The 18,828-nt window shown below is 36.5% G+C and overlaps 1 protein-coding gene across 1 annotated transcript; it reads right to left on the reverse strand.

Moving 5' to 3' along the window:
* Positions 1 to 9,641: 9,641 nt before the first annotated feature.
* LOC145797637 (uncharacterized) lies at positions 9,642 to 18,548 on the reverse strand. Its single transcript, XM_082885023.1, has 2 exons — positions 18,269 to 18,548; positions 9,642 to 9,751 (listed from the first exon to the last, which is right to left on the reverse strand). The coding sequence occupies exons 1-2, from the start codon at positions 18,546 to 18,548 to the stop codon at positions 9,642 to 9,644; spliced, it is 390 nt and encodes a 129-aa protein (XP_082741149.1).
* Between the last annotated feature and the right edge of the window lie 280 nt (positions 18,549 to 18,828).

Genomic DNA, 18,828 nt, shown 5'->3' on the forward strand with positions numbered 1-18,828 from the left:
AACCCTTTCTGATGGGTCTTTGGAACGGTACAAAGCTCGTCTAGTTGCCCAAGGCTTTTCTCAGGAGTATGGAATTGATTACGATGAGACTTTTGCCCCCGTTGCCAAGATGACTACTGTTCGTACTCTTATCTCTGTTGCTGCTGCCCATCATTGGCCCTTGTTTCAACTAGATGTCAAAAATGCTTTTCTGAATGGGCATCTTGCTGAAGAAGTGTATATGCGCCCTCCACCGGGTCTCTCTCACCCTCCTGGTGTTGTTTGTCGTCTTCGCCGTGCTCTATATGGTCTCAAGCAGTCTCCTCGTGCTTGGTATGAGCGATTTCACTCTGTTGCCCTTCAGCTTGGTTTTCGCCCTAGTCATCATGATTGCGCTCTCTTTGTTCGACGCACTTCTGTTGGGCTTATTCTCCTTCTCTTATATGTGGATGATATGATCATCACTGGCTCTGATTACAGTACTATTGAGGAGGTTAAGCATCAGTTGTTTCAGGAGTTCGAGATGAAGGATTTGGGATTTCTTCGGTATTTTCTTGGTATTGAGGTTGCTACTTCTCCTACTGGTTATCTTCTCTCTCAGACTAAATATGCCCGTGATATTCTTTCTCGTGCCAATCTCACTGATGAGAAAATTGTTGACACTCCTCTTGAGTTGCATGCTAAGTTTTCTGCTTCTGATGGCGTTCCTCTTGAGGATTCCACTTTGTATCGCGAGTTGGTTGGGTGCCTTGTTTATCTCACCGTTACTCGTCCGGATATCTCCTATGCTGTGCACATTCTCAGTCAGTTTGTTTCTGCTCCTCGTTCCACACACTGGGCTGCCTTACTTCGTACTTTGCGCTACCTTCGTGGCACTTTGTTGCAATGTTTGCTGTTATCTGCCTCTTCGGACTTGACTCTCCGTGCCTATGCTGACGCTGATTGGGCAGGTGACATCTCTGATCGCAAATCCACTTCTGGTCTTTGTGTTTTCCTTGGCGATTCCCTTATATCCTGGAAGAGTAAGAAACAATCTGTTGTTGCTCGTTCCACTGCTGAGGCTGAGTATCGTGCCATGGCTTATGCTACTTCCGAGATCGTTTGGCTTCGCTGGCTTCTTTCTGATATGGGTGTCTCTCTTTCTGATCCGACTCCGTTGTATTGTGATAATCAGAGTGCTGTCCAGATTGCCCATAATTCAGTCTTTCATGAGCGGACAAAGCATGTTGAAATAGATTGTCACTTTGTCAGACAGCATCTTCAGGCTGGCACTATTACTCTCCCTTTTGTTCCCTCATCTCTTCAGTTGGCCGATTTTTTTACGAAGACTCATACTGTTGCTCGTTTTCGTTTTCTTCTTGGCAAACTTTCGATGCTTTCTGCGCTCGCATCCTCAGTTTGAGGGGGGGTGTGAATTATGTAGTTTATATTATTCATTAAGGATAGTTTAGTACTTTAGATTATTAGGGATTATTAGGGTTTCGTTTATATATTTTGTAATTCTTTTGATTAATCTATATACACAAGTTTTGTCATCTGTTATCAAGATCAACCGTTGCACATCCAACGGCTGAGATTAAAAAAAAAAAAAAATAGAAATTTCGATTCTTCCCGCCCGTCGCTATAGTTATACATTCATATGAGAATCACTCTCACTTTCACTCAGCCTTGCACTCCTCCCACTCACCCGTCCCCCTCTACCAAATCCACTCTCACCGGCGACCAGTCCCCCAGACGGCGGCACCGGCGACCCAGACGGCGACCCACTTCCAGGAACGTGGGTTATGAGACCACAGAGGAACTAGGTTAGTATTCGAAACTCAGAAATGAAGATGTTAGGATTGTGTGATTGAGGTTGAGAAAATATCTTTTAAATTTGAAAATTAAGGCTTCGATTTCAGATTCAAATAGAAAATAGTGCTTCAATTTGGGATTCGAACAGAAAATAGGGCTTTGATTTGGCTTTGATTCGAATAGGGATTCAAATAGAAAATAGGGCTTTGATTTGGGAATGAGAAATTAGGGCTTTGATTTCAAATCTCTGAAACATTGACATGAATTAGGAAAATCAGTGTTGATTTGGGCTTTGATTTGGTTTTCAGTGTTAATTAGTTTGTTCTGTGTTTGAAATGATACTTGAAGTAATTATCTGAGTATGGCAATATGATAGTTGAAGTAATTATTTGAGTATGGCACATTTTGGTTTATCTGAACCATCACTTAAAATCGTACATTGTAGCAAAAGAATTAGTTAGATAGGAGGAAAGTAATATTCACTTACCTATCAAGTGGGTGAACGAATATATTAAGCAAGTCTTTTGATAATGTGAAGTTGTAAGTCTTTATGAATTTTTTTTTTTTATGTCATCTCCTTTATATGCTCAACCAAACTTGGGTTAGTTTGAGAGGGATAGTTATATAATGGCTTTATGGCTATTTTTGCATTGGATATCTGGGTATTAGTAATGTTTTTATGCATTTTATTTTATTTTGTGTGAAAGCAAAACACATAGGTTTAGAGGAAGAATGAGTATGCCACAGATTGCTAGTCAACTAGAGTACATTAAGAAAATAAGCAGCAGATTGGTTTCAACATTAAAGATTGGAGGAACTAGAGCACATTAAGAAAATAAGCAGCATATTTGAGGAACTAGAGATATTTTGAAAATAATCAGAAATAGCCATATAGTTCAACTAATCAGAAGTAAATACTCATTTATTCACACAAATATAGATATTTTGCAAATAGTGAATCACAAAGATAGGAGCATAAATCAGGAAATGTAAGGAGAGTAATTGAAAATGAAATAAGGATTCTAGTTGCCATTAGAAGAACTTCGTACAACAAGGATGACTCTTCTACCTTATTAAAGTGATCCTAATTCAACCATATAAATTTACCATAAGATTAAGCTCTCTTTAACATCCCCTATCACAACTTGATGGTACGACAACCGAAATGCTTCGTAAAACATCAAATTGATTTCAGAGATTCAACCCTGCTGTTACATTTCAAAATCCAGATTTCAGAGATTCAAATTGATTAAATAGAAATCCATTAAAGTAAAGAAAATTTACTTCATTATATTACATTTTTGTTTGTCAAGTAAAGAACATTGCTTTGCCAAAAGTCACAGTATGTCTTTCTTTGGATTAGTCTCAAAGTAATTCATAGTAATTCTCAAAGCTAAAATGTGACAAATTCTTCTGTTGGATTAGTCTTATATAGATTGCCAAATTTTAAAAGGGTTACCTAAATTGAACTACCATTTCAAAAGTTAGAGTATGGCTTTTTTTGAAATGTCCCTTTTCCTCTATGGAACTACCATGGTTCAAAAATTTGTCATGTATACAGATTTTGAAAAATGGCTTCTTCTTCTAACATTAGCAACATAAGATTACAACCGAGGCTCTGCAATTGTGGAAGAACCGCTGCCATACGTATTGTAAAAACCAATGAGAATGGAAATGAAGGGCGTTTGTTCTTTGTTTGCCTATCAAGATATGTAAGTTTGAAATTCTAATTATTTTCTTCGTTTAGTAGTGACATTAATATTTGTCTTCTTCGACTAACTTATTCTCATTCATTGCAGAGTAACACTCCCACTCCCCATTACAATTACTTCAAGTTCGTGGATGAAGATGATGAAGACGTTACGTCCAGAATCCGTTCCAACTGTACAGCTTGTGATGGTATAACAATAGAAGACTTTAACGATGTAAGGACGAGGCTTGATTACATGGAAACGAACTATGGTCGAAGGCTTCAAAGGATGGAAAGGAATATCAAAGCGATGGTGTACTTCATTGTGTTTGCTACCATTTTCTACTTTATGATGTGACTTGGAAGTTTGTAGCATTTTGGGTTGTATGTACATGAACTTGTTATCTATTATGTATTATCTATTTCCCTCAACTTGTGGCCTTATAGCGATCCCGGGTTTACCCTTGTTGTACAGTGATCCGGACAGGTGTCCGTGGATGTTGGTAGTTGTTTATTATCTTGTTTACATCCTTTTTACTTTGTATATTGAGCTATAGGATGTGTTGGGCAGGTTTGTTACAGGTTGGTTGTGTTTGGGAGCCTAGTGCTGCTGCCCAGATTTTTGGACCTTCGCTCGAGCGAGGAGTTGGTCGCTCGAGCGAGAGTTGAGTTCGTGTCTGGTGGATCGAGCCATAGTGGCTTCGCTCGAGCGAGCGATTGCGTCTGGTTCTGGACCTGAGAGTTGCATTTCTTGGCTCGAGCGAGTTTTCTTCGCTCGAGCGGTCTGGTTGTTCTTTGCTCGAGCGAGAACTCTGTCGCTTGAGCGTGCTTCTGGTTGCAGACCTGAGGGTTTGAGTTGTTAGCTCGAGCGAGCATTCTTTCGCTCGAGCGCACTTCTGAGTTTTTGGCTCGAGCGAGAACTTCTTGGCTCGAGCGAGAGTTTTCTGTGTCTGGTCGCTCGAGCGACAAAGTCTTCGCTCGAGCGAGCGTGTTTTATATCAGCGGACAATAGCGTTTTTGAACATCAGTTTTTCACTTTCTTTTTCTTTCAAACCCTAGATCCGAGACTCTCTCTCTCTAAACTTACACTCTCTCTAAGATTTGATCTCCCTAGAGTGTGAATCTAGCCTAGGGCCTTTGTTAAAAAGATAGAGGGCGTTGAGAGCTTTGATTTAATCTGAAAAAGTTTGGATTTGGAGCACGTTGATCTTCGAGTCTTCATCTCCTTTTTGGTTCAAACTTCGAGGTAGGGATATCCTACTCCTTTCTATGGATTTTGTCTTTAAATTTTAGTATTTTGAGATGTTGGGGTTGGTTTGGTAATTTGGTAAAAGTTTGGGGCTTTTGTGTCATTTTACAAAAGTTGGGGTTTTATTCATAATAAACCCAGATGCATGTTTGGCATAGAGAAATGGAATAAATGTTGAATCATTGGTGAAAATGGGACCTAAGGGTTGAAATGTTAATTATGGAAAATGACCTAATTACATTGTTTAATTAATTGGGATAATTAATTGTGAGAAATGAGGAAATGAAATGTTGATTGAATATCCATTGTGCATTTATTTTCTGTTTAGAGATAACTGCTTTGGGCTATCGGTGGAGGATAGTCGTGATTGTTGTAGACAATGCATGATGATTAGGCAAACGGAAACTAATCAATGGAATGTGTCATGGAATTTGACGGTTGATAGAATACATTAACTGTATGTATTGAGTGATTGTATATAGAACCAATGTGTTTGTATACGTTATGTGTAGAGGAGGAGATGGGGGATGTACTCCGCGGTTTAGGGGAAGATGGGGGATGTACCTCTAAACCGGATAGTGTTAGGAGAAGATAGGGGATGAACTCCGTAGATACAGCTCATATGCTTGTCTAGAGAAGTGAAGATAGAGCTCATATACTTATCTTTGTGAAGTGTGGATATAGCTTATATGCTTATCTGTGAATGTGGATATTGTTGTTATACATATCTGTTGTAGAATGTGGGTAGAGATTATATGCCTATCTGTTGAAAAGGGGAAAATGAAAGGTAACTTGGACTCATAAGTCGTATGACATAAATATGTGATTTATGTGAATGTATCAGTGTTGGTCATCTATCAATTGCTAATCTTTTAGTCATTGTTCATGCTTGGTTTAGTGTATTTCTACTGGGCTGTGGCTCACCCTATATGGGAATATCATTTTCAGGTACAGGTAGCATGCCACCTCCAAGGACATAGCTTGGGAGGCTAGAGGCGGACATACTTTTGTCGTTTTGTTTTTGATGTATTACATGTAAATTCAAGCCAAGGGCTTAATGTGTAAATGAGTTAGTACTCTTTTTGTTGTAACCAAGTGTTAACTTGGAAAGCTGTAAGCCCGTAGGGCATTTTGCTTTTGTTGTTAACATGTAATACTTATGTAATGAAACTCTGATGAATAAAAGAATGTGGTTATTTCATATGTCAGCGAATGTCTTATTTGGTGGGTTTAATGTTATTATTTTGAGGGCGTTACAGGCCTCAACTTTGGAATGAATTTTGGAATGAAGTATGGCACATTTTCTAATGAATGAATTATCTATTATCTGCTGAATGAAGTATGGCACATTTTGGAATGAATGAATGGATGATGGAATTTTGAAATGAATAAATGATAGAATTTTGGAATGAATGAATGAATGGAATTCTAAGTATAGCAGCAGATCATGTTCAATGAATTCTGAGTATGGCAGCAACAGATCCACCATATTTGTTATCTGTTATCAATGAATGATGAATGAATAATGGAATGAAGCTCTAGCAGAACCATGAATCTGTACCAAAACCATGGAATAAGTGCCAAAACTGTTATCTGTTACCATTTCAAAACTGATACTATCTGTTAATATTTATCTGTTACTATTGAAAACACAATCACAAGCCAAGACAGCATTGTTATCTGTTACCAAGCCTTGTTGAGTGCTATCTAATACTATTTTGAATTATATCAAGGGGTGTGTAAAACTATAGCAGATTCAGCCCTGACCAGACCAGACCAGACCAGACTAGCAGATACAGAGCAGACCAGACCACAACCAGACCAGCACATGCAGACCAGACCAAACCAGAACCAGACCAGACTAGCACATGCAGACCAGAGCAGACTAGCACATGCAGACTAGAACCAGACCAGACCAAAGCAAACCAGCACATGCAGACTATAACTGTTTCCCTATGATGGTTGAATCCCACAAAAGACGCGAAGGGTCTATGTTCTTTGTTTAACTTGTAAGTAGTATCAAAAGTGACAACATCACCAAATTAGGCATAATCCATGATCATTTCTGCATCAGCCCAAAACATATTCGTTATTTGCTCTTCATTATCTAACTGGAAAGCATAAAAGAATGAAGGATTCTGCAAAGATTTTTCTTTAAAGTATTGCAACACATTGCCTACTTCCCCATATGCTAAACTTTGTTGTTTTTTGGTTCTCAAATAATTTTTCTGATCTAATTTTGTAAACCCAAGACATTGCCTCCCACCAGCTTCCCTACCCATGAGTTCAAAAGACTGGCCTAAACGAAGACCAGGTTGTGCCGCCAAATCTAACTCAATTGCTTAGGTAGTCGATATCTTTCTTTGTGACGGCAACATGTGGGCACACTCGGGTGATACAAGATCATGGTTGTGTTTTTCTTTGAAATCAGTCACAACATATTTCCCAGTACCCTTATCTAATTTGACATAAAGTCGAGCCTCACAACCGGTCCTAGTTTCAGCTCTAGGGTTTTTTGACAATGGGTCTCGTGTGTCACTCTTCCGAAATCCCTCCTTGTTGCAAACCAAAAGTATACAAATAAGTTGGTAAGTGATCTTGTTCTTCCTACAAAAATCCCTTCTTATGCTAAACTCCATTCTTTCTCCATATGTATTATAAAAATCATACACACATTGTTCAGAATCGAATATCATTCCCTATTTTGGCTTCCAAGCACAATCATTCTCAGGTTCCATATCCATATGAAAATGCAACTGAAAATCCATATAAATAAAATCTTAGCTACATAAATAAAATTTCAACATAGGCAGAATAATGCATCTTCACAACAGTATCCATTATATATCATCCATTTTAGAAACATACAGCAACAGATCATCTATGATGGATGCATAATGGATATATAATACATTATAATGGACATAGGCAGAATAATGAACATAGGCAGAATAATGTTCAAACTGATTCGAGTAGATGATATATAATAGATTTGTAATTTAGAAACATATTTTTGGTCTAATTTGCCTCCACGGTACTGAACAACAGAGCATCAATTTTTGAATCAGTGAACAACAGATCATCCATAAATTTCAGATCATCCATTTAAAAAAAAATTAATTTCTAAACTGAGACTGAGACTGAGACAAATTGATTTCTAAAAAATTCAACACATTCCAGTAATGAACTACAGCTTCAAGAATGAACTACTGACGAAAAATCACATGACTGATTAAATAAATTAGTGATATCTGTTCACATGACTGAACTACAGCTTCTAAATTAGTTGTTATCTCTAAATTAGTGATTAAATAAATTAGTGATATCTGTTCACATGATATCTGTTCACATGACTGAAAAATCAAGAATGAACTACAGCTTCTAAATTGATATCTGTTCACATGACTGAAAAATCAAGAATGAACTACAGTTTCTAAATTGATATCTGTTCACATGACTGATTAAATAAATTACAGCTTCAAGAATGAACTACTGCTGGAAAAATAAAAAAAAAAAAACCCACAAAAACCCAAAAATGAAAATTAATTAAAAAAAAATTATTTACAGAGACAAAGCGGAACTGACCTGTGGTTTCACCGTCGTCAGTCCTTGCAACGGCGTGGAGACTGGGTAGGCTGGGTCGCCGCTGGTATTGGGTCGCCGTCTAGGGTGGGTTCGGACAAGAACCACTGAGTGTGTGTTGAATGAGTGTGTGTTTTCGTGTTTCCCCACGAAAATCTAAAACCAACGCTATGTTTTGTTTTGGGCGAGAAGAATCGAGATTTCTATTTTTATTTATTTATTTATTTTTAATCTCAGCCGTTGGATGTGCAACGGCTGAGGACGCTCGCAAGTATGGCTTTGCAAGGAGAGGATCTGAACTCCAAGTACACACCTCCCACCGCTACTGATGTGAAACCCCTCCCTCCTTCCTAGACCCTACCCTGCCCTTTATCCTCTGCCACCCTCTTTTGAGCCCTATTCTTTCTTTGGACAAAACTCTAAAATATAATTACTAGGAAGATGGCAAGGAGGGTGCAACAGGAGTAGGGAAAGGACGCGAAGGTTGATGCAAATGTGGAGGAAAAATTAGGGTTGGGGCGGTTGAGAGAAGATGAAGGAGGTGCTTCAATGATTGAGGAGAGTGGGGACACTAACATATAAGAGTTTTAGAGGTTAAATTTTTGTCTCTAATCCTATAAATTTTGTTGTAAAAAATATTTATGAACTAATTTCAATTGTCGCGAGTAAAATCGTTAAAAGATCATTTTGAAAAAATTAAAAAATGAGCTTGCAGGGACAAAATTTTAAAAATATTGCTAATAAATACATTTTTAAGAACAAAATAACTTGGTCCCAAAAAGATTTATCTTTTGAGATATTTTGGTCCCAAAAGGTTAATAATTTATTAGTAAATGTCTAGTTTTGTCGCTAAAAAAAAAAAAAAAAAAAAAAAAAAAAACTTTTAATAACAAAAATATTTTGTCCCTAAAAAGTAATTTTGTCTTTAAATTTTTGTGTCTAAAACCTTCATTTCTTGTAGTGGAAGCTACTATAGTGGCGGGGAGTGGTGGTTGGGGATGGCAGTAACAATGGGTGATGGCTAATGGTTAGGATTACAATTAATGTTTTGAAGTTGCAAAAAAATGAAGATACTTTGGTATATTTGAAAATTAGTAGTTTGAATTGAGAAAAAATCAAAAAATTCAAATTGTTGTGTGAACTAAGCAAAGAGTGATAATATAAAGCACTAGAGTTGGAGCTCTGATGCCTATTCTAGTGATGTGACAATACATAAAATAAAAAAATATAACATCACAAGTCAAAACATCAAATCATAAGGTGGGATCCATCTTTAGAGCTTCTCTAGAGCTCCTCATTTAGAGGTCTCAAACATTTTTGCTAAACAAATGATACGCTCTCTAACATCTAGAGTGAAAGTTGGGGTTCGAGCCCCATGTGTAGCACTGGGGATGAACCCCTTCCCCTGTTCCTTTCCCCAGTTAGTGTTCTAACAAGTTGGGGATGATCCCCTTTTCCTGTTGAAAAAAAAAGAAAAAAAAAAAAAGAGAAAAGAAAAAGTAAGCATATGAATTGAAATATTATGATGTGTGCAACTAGAAGTACCTAAATTAAATGCCTTCCAAAATTGCATCTGCAGCTGCCAACTAACCTGTGTCAATGACAGCAATGCACTTAAATGGCATGTACTTGGACTACAACTTACAAGGTTTCAATATGCTTGTATAAAGATCAAGTGATGAATAAGAAGCCGCAAAGAGTAATTATGTTATCTTCTTTGTGTGTAATAATATATCACAACCTTTCACATTCATTCACCTAATACAATGCATGTTCTTTTGTTCTTTTTCAGAGGTTACATATGATTAAGTCTGTTCCAAAACATGAGATACCTCTAATTTATTTATTAATGTCCAATTACAAGAATAAAAAAATGGATGTTTATGTCAAACCCATATGAGTGATTCTGAATTTGGCTCTATCTTTCTCCCCCAATGTTTCCTGACCCATTATAAGTTGATAATTATTTAGTCTCAAAGTCTTGTCTAATATTTTTTATGTGGTGTTCTCAATCAATGATACGATGAAAAACTTTACGGGTGAATGATGTTGACCTATTTTTGTTAGTTACTTGAGCAATAAAGGATAACTTACCTAATATGTATTGCAATTCCTCATTTACCATATAAGTAATGTCATGCAATACTGTCAAATTATTAATAATTTTCCTTATAACGCAACTTCTATCCGGTGCTAACCCGACTTTGATGATCTCATGTGTTAATTTTTTAACCTCGTGAAAATCATCTGGAATTTTTTTCCTAGTAATTGTAATCATTTGATTTAATCCCTTTGTTTTATAAACAATGAACAATAAACGTAATGAAATCGTATAATTATAATTTTTGTATCAATCTAATTTTTTTAAAATTAACGAATAAAATTATTAAAAGAGGACTATAGTGGGTCCTATAAGCCTAAACTAGACCGATCGAGTCCAAGCCCAACACTTTTCCTTGTAAGTAAACTTCCAACTGACATCCTTAGCAGAACCAGCTAAAAAAAAATCCATCCTCTGTTTTGAAACTCTTCTCAATTGTTCTTCCCCAAAACAGAGCTCACTTCTTCTGCTTCAAAATTATTGTCAAGCTTTCCATCACTTAGATCATGAGAATTCGAAATTCTTCACTTCTGGTTCACTTTTTCATAATCATGCTAGCAATGTTTCATCTTGCGAATTGCAGGCACATCAACCAAGCTACAACAGACAAAACAGAGCAGAGATTAACAACTGAATTTTCTTTCCCATTGTTGCGCCGTGTACAAGCTGTTTCTCATTCTATGGAATTTAGAAAGCATAAGGTTGGTTGGTCCAATTCATAGTGTCTCACACCAACGTGTCCCAAGCGGGCCAAACCCGCTTCACAACTGATTGGATGTGGAGAAAAAGACCAGTAAGTTCCCAGGAAAATAGCATTCTGTTTTTTTCTTGAAGGCAGAGGATTGCAGAGTTTTTGAGTTTGTAGGGCATGTTTTGTGAAGAAGTATTGTTTAATGATGTATGTACAACACCTAAGGTAAAAGGGATGAGATTTTCACGAGTGATTGGATGTTGGGAAAATATCAATTTTGTTTGAAGGCAGAGTTTTGAGTTTGTAGGGTATGCCACGTTAAGTATTTTTTGAGGGGAAAGTCTATACACATTTTGTATAAAAAATGTATGGTACATACAAAATCAATGGTTAGGATTGAGCCACATCATTAAAAGTGACCTGCTAAACAGGTCACTTTTTATAGTTATGAACTAAAATCATATTTCTTCATAACTATAATCAAATTGATCATAACTTAGCTATAACTACATCTCATAACCAACACCATTTTGTTTATAACTAATATCACATATTTCATAACCACATGTCATAACCAACACCATTTTGTTCATAACTAATATCACATATTTCATAATCATAATCACATATCTCATAACCAACACCACTTTGATCATAACAAATGTCACATATCTCATAACTATTGATCACATATCTCATAACTACTATCCATATACATCATAACCACATCTCATAACCAATCCTTTTGAGTCATAACCAACATCACATATCTCATAACCACTAGTCACATATCTCGTAACCAACACCTTTTTTTATAACCAATATCACATATCTCATAACTACTACCCACATACATCATAACCACATCTCATAACCAATCCCTTTGAGTCATAACCAATATCACATATCTCATAACCACTAGTCACATGTCTTGTAACCAACACCTTTTTGTCATAACCAATATCACATATCTCATAACCACTAATCACATATCTTATAATTAACACCTTTTTGCTCATAACCACATCACTTTGATCATAACCAACATCACATATCTCATAACTACTAGTCACATATCTAATAACCAACATCACATATCTCACAACCACTAGTCACATAACCAATATCTCATAACTCATAACCATTAATACATATAGCATAACCACACCCTTTGACACCACTTTGCTCATAACCACTAACACATATAGCATAACCAAATACCTTTTGACACCACTTTACTCATAACCATTACTCACACATCTCATAACCACTCATAACCATTGCCCACATATCTCATAACCACTAACACATATAGCATAACCAAATACCCTTTGACACCACTTTGCTCATAACCATTACCCACATATCTCATAACCACTCATAACCATTACCCACATATCTCATAACCACTAACACATATAGCATAACCAAATACCCTTTGACACCACTTTGCTCATAACCATTACCCACATATCTCATAACCACTTATAACCATTACCCATATGTCTCATAACCACTAACACATATAGTATAACCAAACACCCTTTGATACCACTTTGCTCATAACCATTACCCACATATCTCATAACCATTACCCACATATCTCATAACTACTCTCTCCCTTTTTTTTTCCATTCCCGTTCTGTAACCCCCCAACCCAAACAAAAAATCCTCAATCTCAAACCACCCCGCCCAAAACAAAAAATCCCTAATCTCTTCTTACCTCCATCTCTATCTCTTTTCACTCATTTTTCATCTTCCTCTCTCTCTTCTCTTTCTCTCTTTTACTCACCACTCTTCTCTCTCTCTCTCTGTCTGTCTGTCTCTCACTCATCTATCTCTTCTCTCATCTCTTTTCTCTCTCTATCTTTTTCGTTCATCTCTCTTCTCTCTATCTCTCTCGTTCATATCTCTTCTCTCTCTGTCTCTTTTTCTATCTCTCACTCTCTATCTTTTTCTCTCTTTGTCTCTCTCTCTCTTCTCTTTCTCTCTCTAACTCATTACTCTTCTCTGTCTGTCTGTCTGTCTGTCTCTCTCTCTCTTTCTCTTTCGCTCATCTGTCTTCTCTCTATCTCTCTCATCTGTCTTCTCTCTCACTCATCTCTCTTTTCTTTATCTCTCTCTCCCTCATATCTCTTCTCTCTATCTCTTTCATCTCTTTTCTCTTTATGTCTCTCTCGCTCATTTCTATATATCTCTCTCTCGCTCATTTTTCTTCTCTATTTATGTCTTTCTTTCGTTCATCTCTTTTTGATCTCTTTCTCTCTCTTTTTGTCTATCTCTCGCTCATCTCTTGTTTCTCTCTCTTTTTTTTTCTCTCTCTCTCTATGTCTCACTCTCTTTCATTCATCACTCATCTCTCTCTTTTTTTCTCTCTATCTGTCTGTCTATTTGTCTCCCCCTCATTGTGTTCGCCTTGCTTACTCCCCTTTCCCTTCTTCTACAAGAAAATGCACTTTTAGTGACCACTTTGTCTTTCTATCGCTCACCACTCTGTCTCTGTCTTTGTCTCTATTTCTCTTCTCTATCTGTTTCTCACTTATTTCTCTCTCACCACCCATCTCCTCTACTACCTTCACTACTACTGCAAATGACATTCCACTACCACAACTACTACCACTGTTGCCACTCCGCCTCTACGACTATCATTACTACCACCATCACCATCACTTCACTACCACCATTACTACTACCATTACCTCTCATCCACTACCGCTACTCTATCTCCTCTACCACTATCACAACTTCACCACTAATCTCATTCGCTATCACCACCACTACCACTATCTCCTCTTATTCACCACCTTCACCACTACTACCGCTCCCTATCTTCTACTACAAAAAAATTAGTTCCTGATTTTTAGTAACCCCCAATCTCCCCCCTTCGGCTCGCCCATTTTTTTTCCATTCCCGCTCAGATTACCAAGAACCCCCAATTCTGTCTCTTTGTCTCTGTCTCTGTCTCTGTCTCATTAGAGATCCTGATTGGTCTAAAATAGAGAGAGCAGAGAGAAGAAGATGAAGAGGAAGAGAAAAAGAAAGAGGAAGAGAAAGAAGAGAGAAAGAGAAGAGAGGGGAAGAGAGAATGGAGAGAGAGAGAGAGAGGGTCGATCATCGCCGCCTCTATTTTCGATCGTCGCAGTCCGGCCTTCGATCTCTGATCTCCTCCTTTGATCTGTGTATGAGGATAATGTGTTGAATTTTTTTTTTATAGATTTTTACATTTTTTTTTGTCTCTCTCTGGTGTGTTGATGAAGATGTGTTGGGTTTCAGATTTTTACATTTTTTTTTGTCTCTCTCTCTCTCTGCTATGTTGATGAAGATGTGTTGGGTTTTAGATTTTTACATTTTTTTTTCTCTCTCTCTGCTATGTTGATGAAGATGTGTTGGGTTTTACATTTTTACATTTTTTTTTCTCTCTCTCTGCTATGTTGATGAAGATGTGTTGGGTTTTAGATTTTTACATTTTTTTTTTCTCTCTCTGCTATGTTGATGAAGATACGTTGGGTTTTAGATTTTTACATTTTTTTTTGTCTCTCTCTCTCTGCTGTGTTGATGAAGATGTGTTGGGTGGTTGATGATTTTTTTTGGTCTCTCTCTGCTGTGTTGATAAAGATGTTGGGTGGTTGATGATTCTCTCTCTCTCTCTGCTACTCTCCTCTTCTCTTCTTTCTTCTTCTTCTTCTTCTTCTTCTTCTTTTTTGATTTTTCTTCTTCCCAATTATTGAAAAAATAAAAAAAATCAAATCAATGAAACGACGTTGTTTTGAATTTGGGCCAAATTCGAGCTCGAAAATTTCGAGCTACCTAGCATAATTGTTTCTGTAATTTTAAACAATTTTGTTACGCAAATTAGTGATGCAGTTATGTATTTTCTATTTTATATCACAAAATTTTGTGACTTGATTACGATATTTATAGTTTCTAAAATTTTAAATATTTTTATTACATCAATTAATGGTGTGACTATACATTTTGTAGTTGATGAGTAAAATATTTTTTCTTTTTATTAATTTTACTTAATAAAAATAGATGAGGATATATATTAAAAATAAATAAAAAAAATTGAGTGTAATTGATAAAATTATAAATTAATAATTTATTTTATTATAAAACTCTAAATGTCTTAATTTTTTTTATTATGATTATTACGTAATTTTCCCCAAGTAATTTCCTCCAAAAATTTGGAACAAACCTCCAAATTTTGTGAAAATCAAAATTCCCTCCTTCCATGACAAATCCCTCAGACTCCCAAACGTCTTCAAAAATTTCTCTCTCTCTCTCTCTCGGTCGTTGCCACTGCCCTTGCCACCGCCGAGACCTGTTTTGCTTTCGCCGCCGCATCCTCCACCACGGAGAAAAGCTCCCAAAGCTGTTGACGAAGATCTCTGTAGGATCTCGCCGGGCTCTTCCTTGCCAAGCACCGAAGAGTGAGTTTGCCCTTTTCTTTTCCTCCCAGTTTTAGCAAGCTACATGCCTCTCTCTCTCTCTCTCTCTCTCTCTCTCTCTCTCGCTCTGCAGCTTGTTCCTCTCCCTTTCTCCATCTCCATTCTATGAAACCCTAGACCAAAATTCCCTTCTTCGAAACTGCCCCTTTCACCGAAATTCAATCTGATAGGCCATTCTTTTCTCATTTGATTTTCTCAGAAGAATGTAATTATAAATTGAGAAGTACAATTCTTTCCAAAATCTATGAAAGCATTGGGATAAAAATTAGTTAAACTTCCATATTTACATTTTATGGAATTCTTTCTTTCAACTTAATTAGAAACTCAGAAGATGATAAATTACTTTTAACAATTACTAAATTTGAAATTAAGTCGAATTTATATTAGTAAGTTTTTATATTATTAATGGTGATTTGGGATTTTTTAGTCTCATCAAAGATCAAACAGAAATCAAACAAACCTGTGAATTGTGGAGCCACAGTACCAAGAGTCAACTTTGAAAACTTGATTGTATCATTGACGGGTGTGTTTGAATTATATGATACCTGTGAATTGTGTTTGAATTATATGATACCTGAATTATGGAATCATACTGACTGTGTAACCAAACTTTTGTTGCAATTAACGTGGCTATAAATTTGTGTTACAAGTGTGCTTGAATTATATGATACGTTGTTTGTTTGTTCCATTTTGAGGGCTGAAACTCTATGATGTGGAATGTCACCAAATCAAGCATGTCTCATTGGGACAACCCAATTATTAAGGTGTAGACATTCCCCTGTTGTGGAAGGATATCCTGATAAGTGCAAGGATTCCCACATGCTAGGAAATTTTCAAAAAATTCAATAGGCAAGACCTCTAGCTAAAATATAATCAATTGTGTGATTCCATTTCTACACTTCTCGTGTACACTCTTATAGTCCATTTTCCATACTTGGTGGTAGAGGGGAAGGTGAGAGCTGTGTGTGCCCCTTATTTATGTTACTTTTATTAAAACTTCCATGGATTCTATAAAAAGAGAATCCTTGATTAGCAACAGAAAATAATGTTAAACTCCTAGTCTTGTAAGCTTAATAAAGGTGTGGCTGATATTCTTGTTCGGAGGGGTTATGAAAATGGAAAAAATTATTGATTAAATGTTCTTTACAAGATGTTGGCCAATGCTGTGGGACTTCATAGAGAATTTTGAGGACTCAAAGATTGTATAGCTACTTCTGTTTTGCTTAGATGTACTTGTGGATGTTTTTGGGTTCCATCTCCTTGGATGCCTTTTAAAAAATATTTACTTATCCAACAAAGAAAGTTAAGAAAAAGGCTGAATGAAGTCGGAAATATGTATCCCGTATTATCAATTCATCTGAAAGGATCCTTGAGAAGCTTAGCGAAGGGAGTAAGCTATTGAGATCACTAAGTGGACCCTCATATTGGACACTGTTGAGCTAATTAATTTGCTTGGTGTATGATTCTAATATCTACACATGTCGCTCAATTGTCTTTTTACGGGCAAAAATTTTAATATTTTCTTAGATGGATTCCATTGTCATCTTAAAACAAGAGTGAATAAAATTTGTTGTTGAATATGTGGTTTGTGATCTAATAGAAAAATCAATTGAAAAGGACTTCCAAAGTAGAGGTTTGTTAAGAGAGATTGTAAGAGGATAGGAAAAGGAAATCACGAGTGTTTGTTTATTATAAAATTTTTTTAAAAAAAAAAATTTGTGTAGCTTTTCAGTTATTTTGTTTATTATATATGTAGCTGATATTCTTAGCTTTTCAGTTATATAGCTTTATGTAGCTTTGAATTTATTTGCTTTGAATTGATAGCAGGGCACTGGCAGGTGTGCTTTTATTTTGTTTGTTTATTTTAATTGATAGTAGGATACTTGCGGGTGTACTGTCTTTTTTTTGGAGGGAGATGATGTCACAAGAGAAAGATTGAATTCATTTTTGGTTGAACTCAAATTTGTTGAATGACATGTAAATGTCTGGAAATTCTGAACTGATACTTTTGCTTCCCACCCACGACAAAAATAAACATAATTTTGAGGGAGTAGAGAAATGTACATGTTTGAAAAGAAAGAACTCTAGGGCAAATACATCACAAGAGAGTCTGGTTCAAGTAAATTCATTAATTTTGATAGACATTTGAAAATTCTATACTGAGATTTTTGCCTTCAGCCACCCATCACAGACAAAGCATGAATCCTCTAGAGTGTTTATTTTATTTTATTTTCAAGTGATTCTACATATATAATAATTGCTTCCAAAATTGTGTTGTAAGTAGTAGAGAGAATAAGTTATATATCAATTATTTGATAATTATTAGTCCCGGTTTTAGTATTTTTATTATTGTTGGAATCGATCTTGATCCAGGCCTCAATATCGATTTTCTTTTTAAGACAAAAATGGAGAACTAAAGATCTCTCTAGCATTTTTTTGATAATACAGGGTATCTCCCACCCAGCCCAGCTCAACTGCATCTGAGTTACCTCATACCTAGACAGCCGAAAACTAATCCCTAGAAGCCCTGACGTTAACTACCGGGCAAACTTCCAGTGGCCTCTTAGGAGACTCGAACTCGAGACTTCAGATCTTATTCTCAAGTCTAGCATTCGGCCAACCCCTTGAGGTTAAAGATCTCTCTAGCATGGTTTAAAGTTTTATTTATGTATTTATTATTACTATTATTTTAGTTTTTTTTTATAAAATTTGTAGCATGGTGAAAGTTACTGACCAAATAAATTGGCAGTGATAGTAGCAATAAGTAGACCAATGCGATCTTCCTCATTTATGATTTCTTCTTCGGTCACAGAGTAGAGATACAAGGCCATGTCTTTATGTCCCAACAAAGCAGCCATATGCAGTGGCAGGGCTCCTTTACTACCTCTAATTGAAGGAAAAGTTTTACACTTATTCACCATCACTTCAGCAATTTGTCTGATTCCAGATGCGGCAGCAAAACAAAGTGCTGTGTTTCCTACCTTGTGCTGAAGTGCCAAGTCTTCCGGTTTCATCAAGTTTACTAGCTTCTCTACAAACCTTGTGTGTCTTGCCCCGGCTGCAATATGAAGAGCAGTTTCTGAATTCCTTGTAATCCGAGCACGCAGTGCTAGTGGATTAAATTCCAGAAAATCTTAAGCCATTTCCCAATCACCTTTGAGGGCAGCTAAAATATAGGGTGACATATGTTCTACGACCACTGCCTTTTATCTCCCCTGAAAAATTCAAGCGTCAACACCCATGTTTGCACCCAGGCTAGTAGTTGAATTTAGAACTCAGAATAGAAGGCAGACA

This window comes from Camellia sinensis, chromosome 8 (assembly GCF_055761805.1).
Source record: "Camellia sinensis isolate YWXY chromosome 8, ASM5576180v1, whole genome shotgun sequence".
Taxonomy (NCBI): Eukaryota; Viridiplantae; Streptophyta; class Magnoliopsida; order Ericales; family Theaceae; genus Camellia; species Camellia sinensis.

What these genes read in the sequence shown, in the direction of transcription:
- LOC145797637 (XM_082885023.1), bottom strand. Translation starts at nt 18,548, where the DNA reads ATGAAACCGGAAGACTTGGCACTTCAGCACAAGGTAGGAAACACAGCA. An exon ending in TATCACTGCCAATTTATTTG is followed by an intron (nt 9,752 to 18,268) that starts GTCAGTAACTTT and finishes TTTTTTCAACAG; the next exon opens with GAAAAGGGGATCATCCCCAA.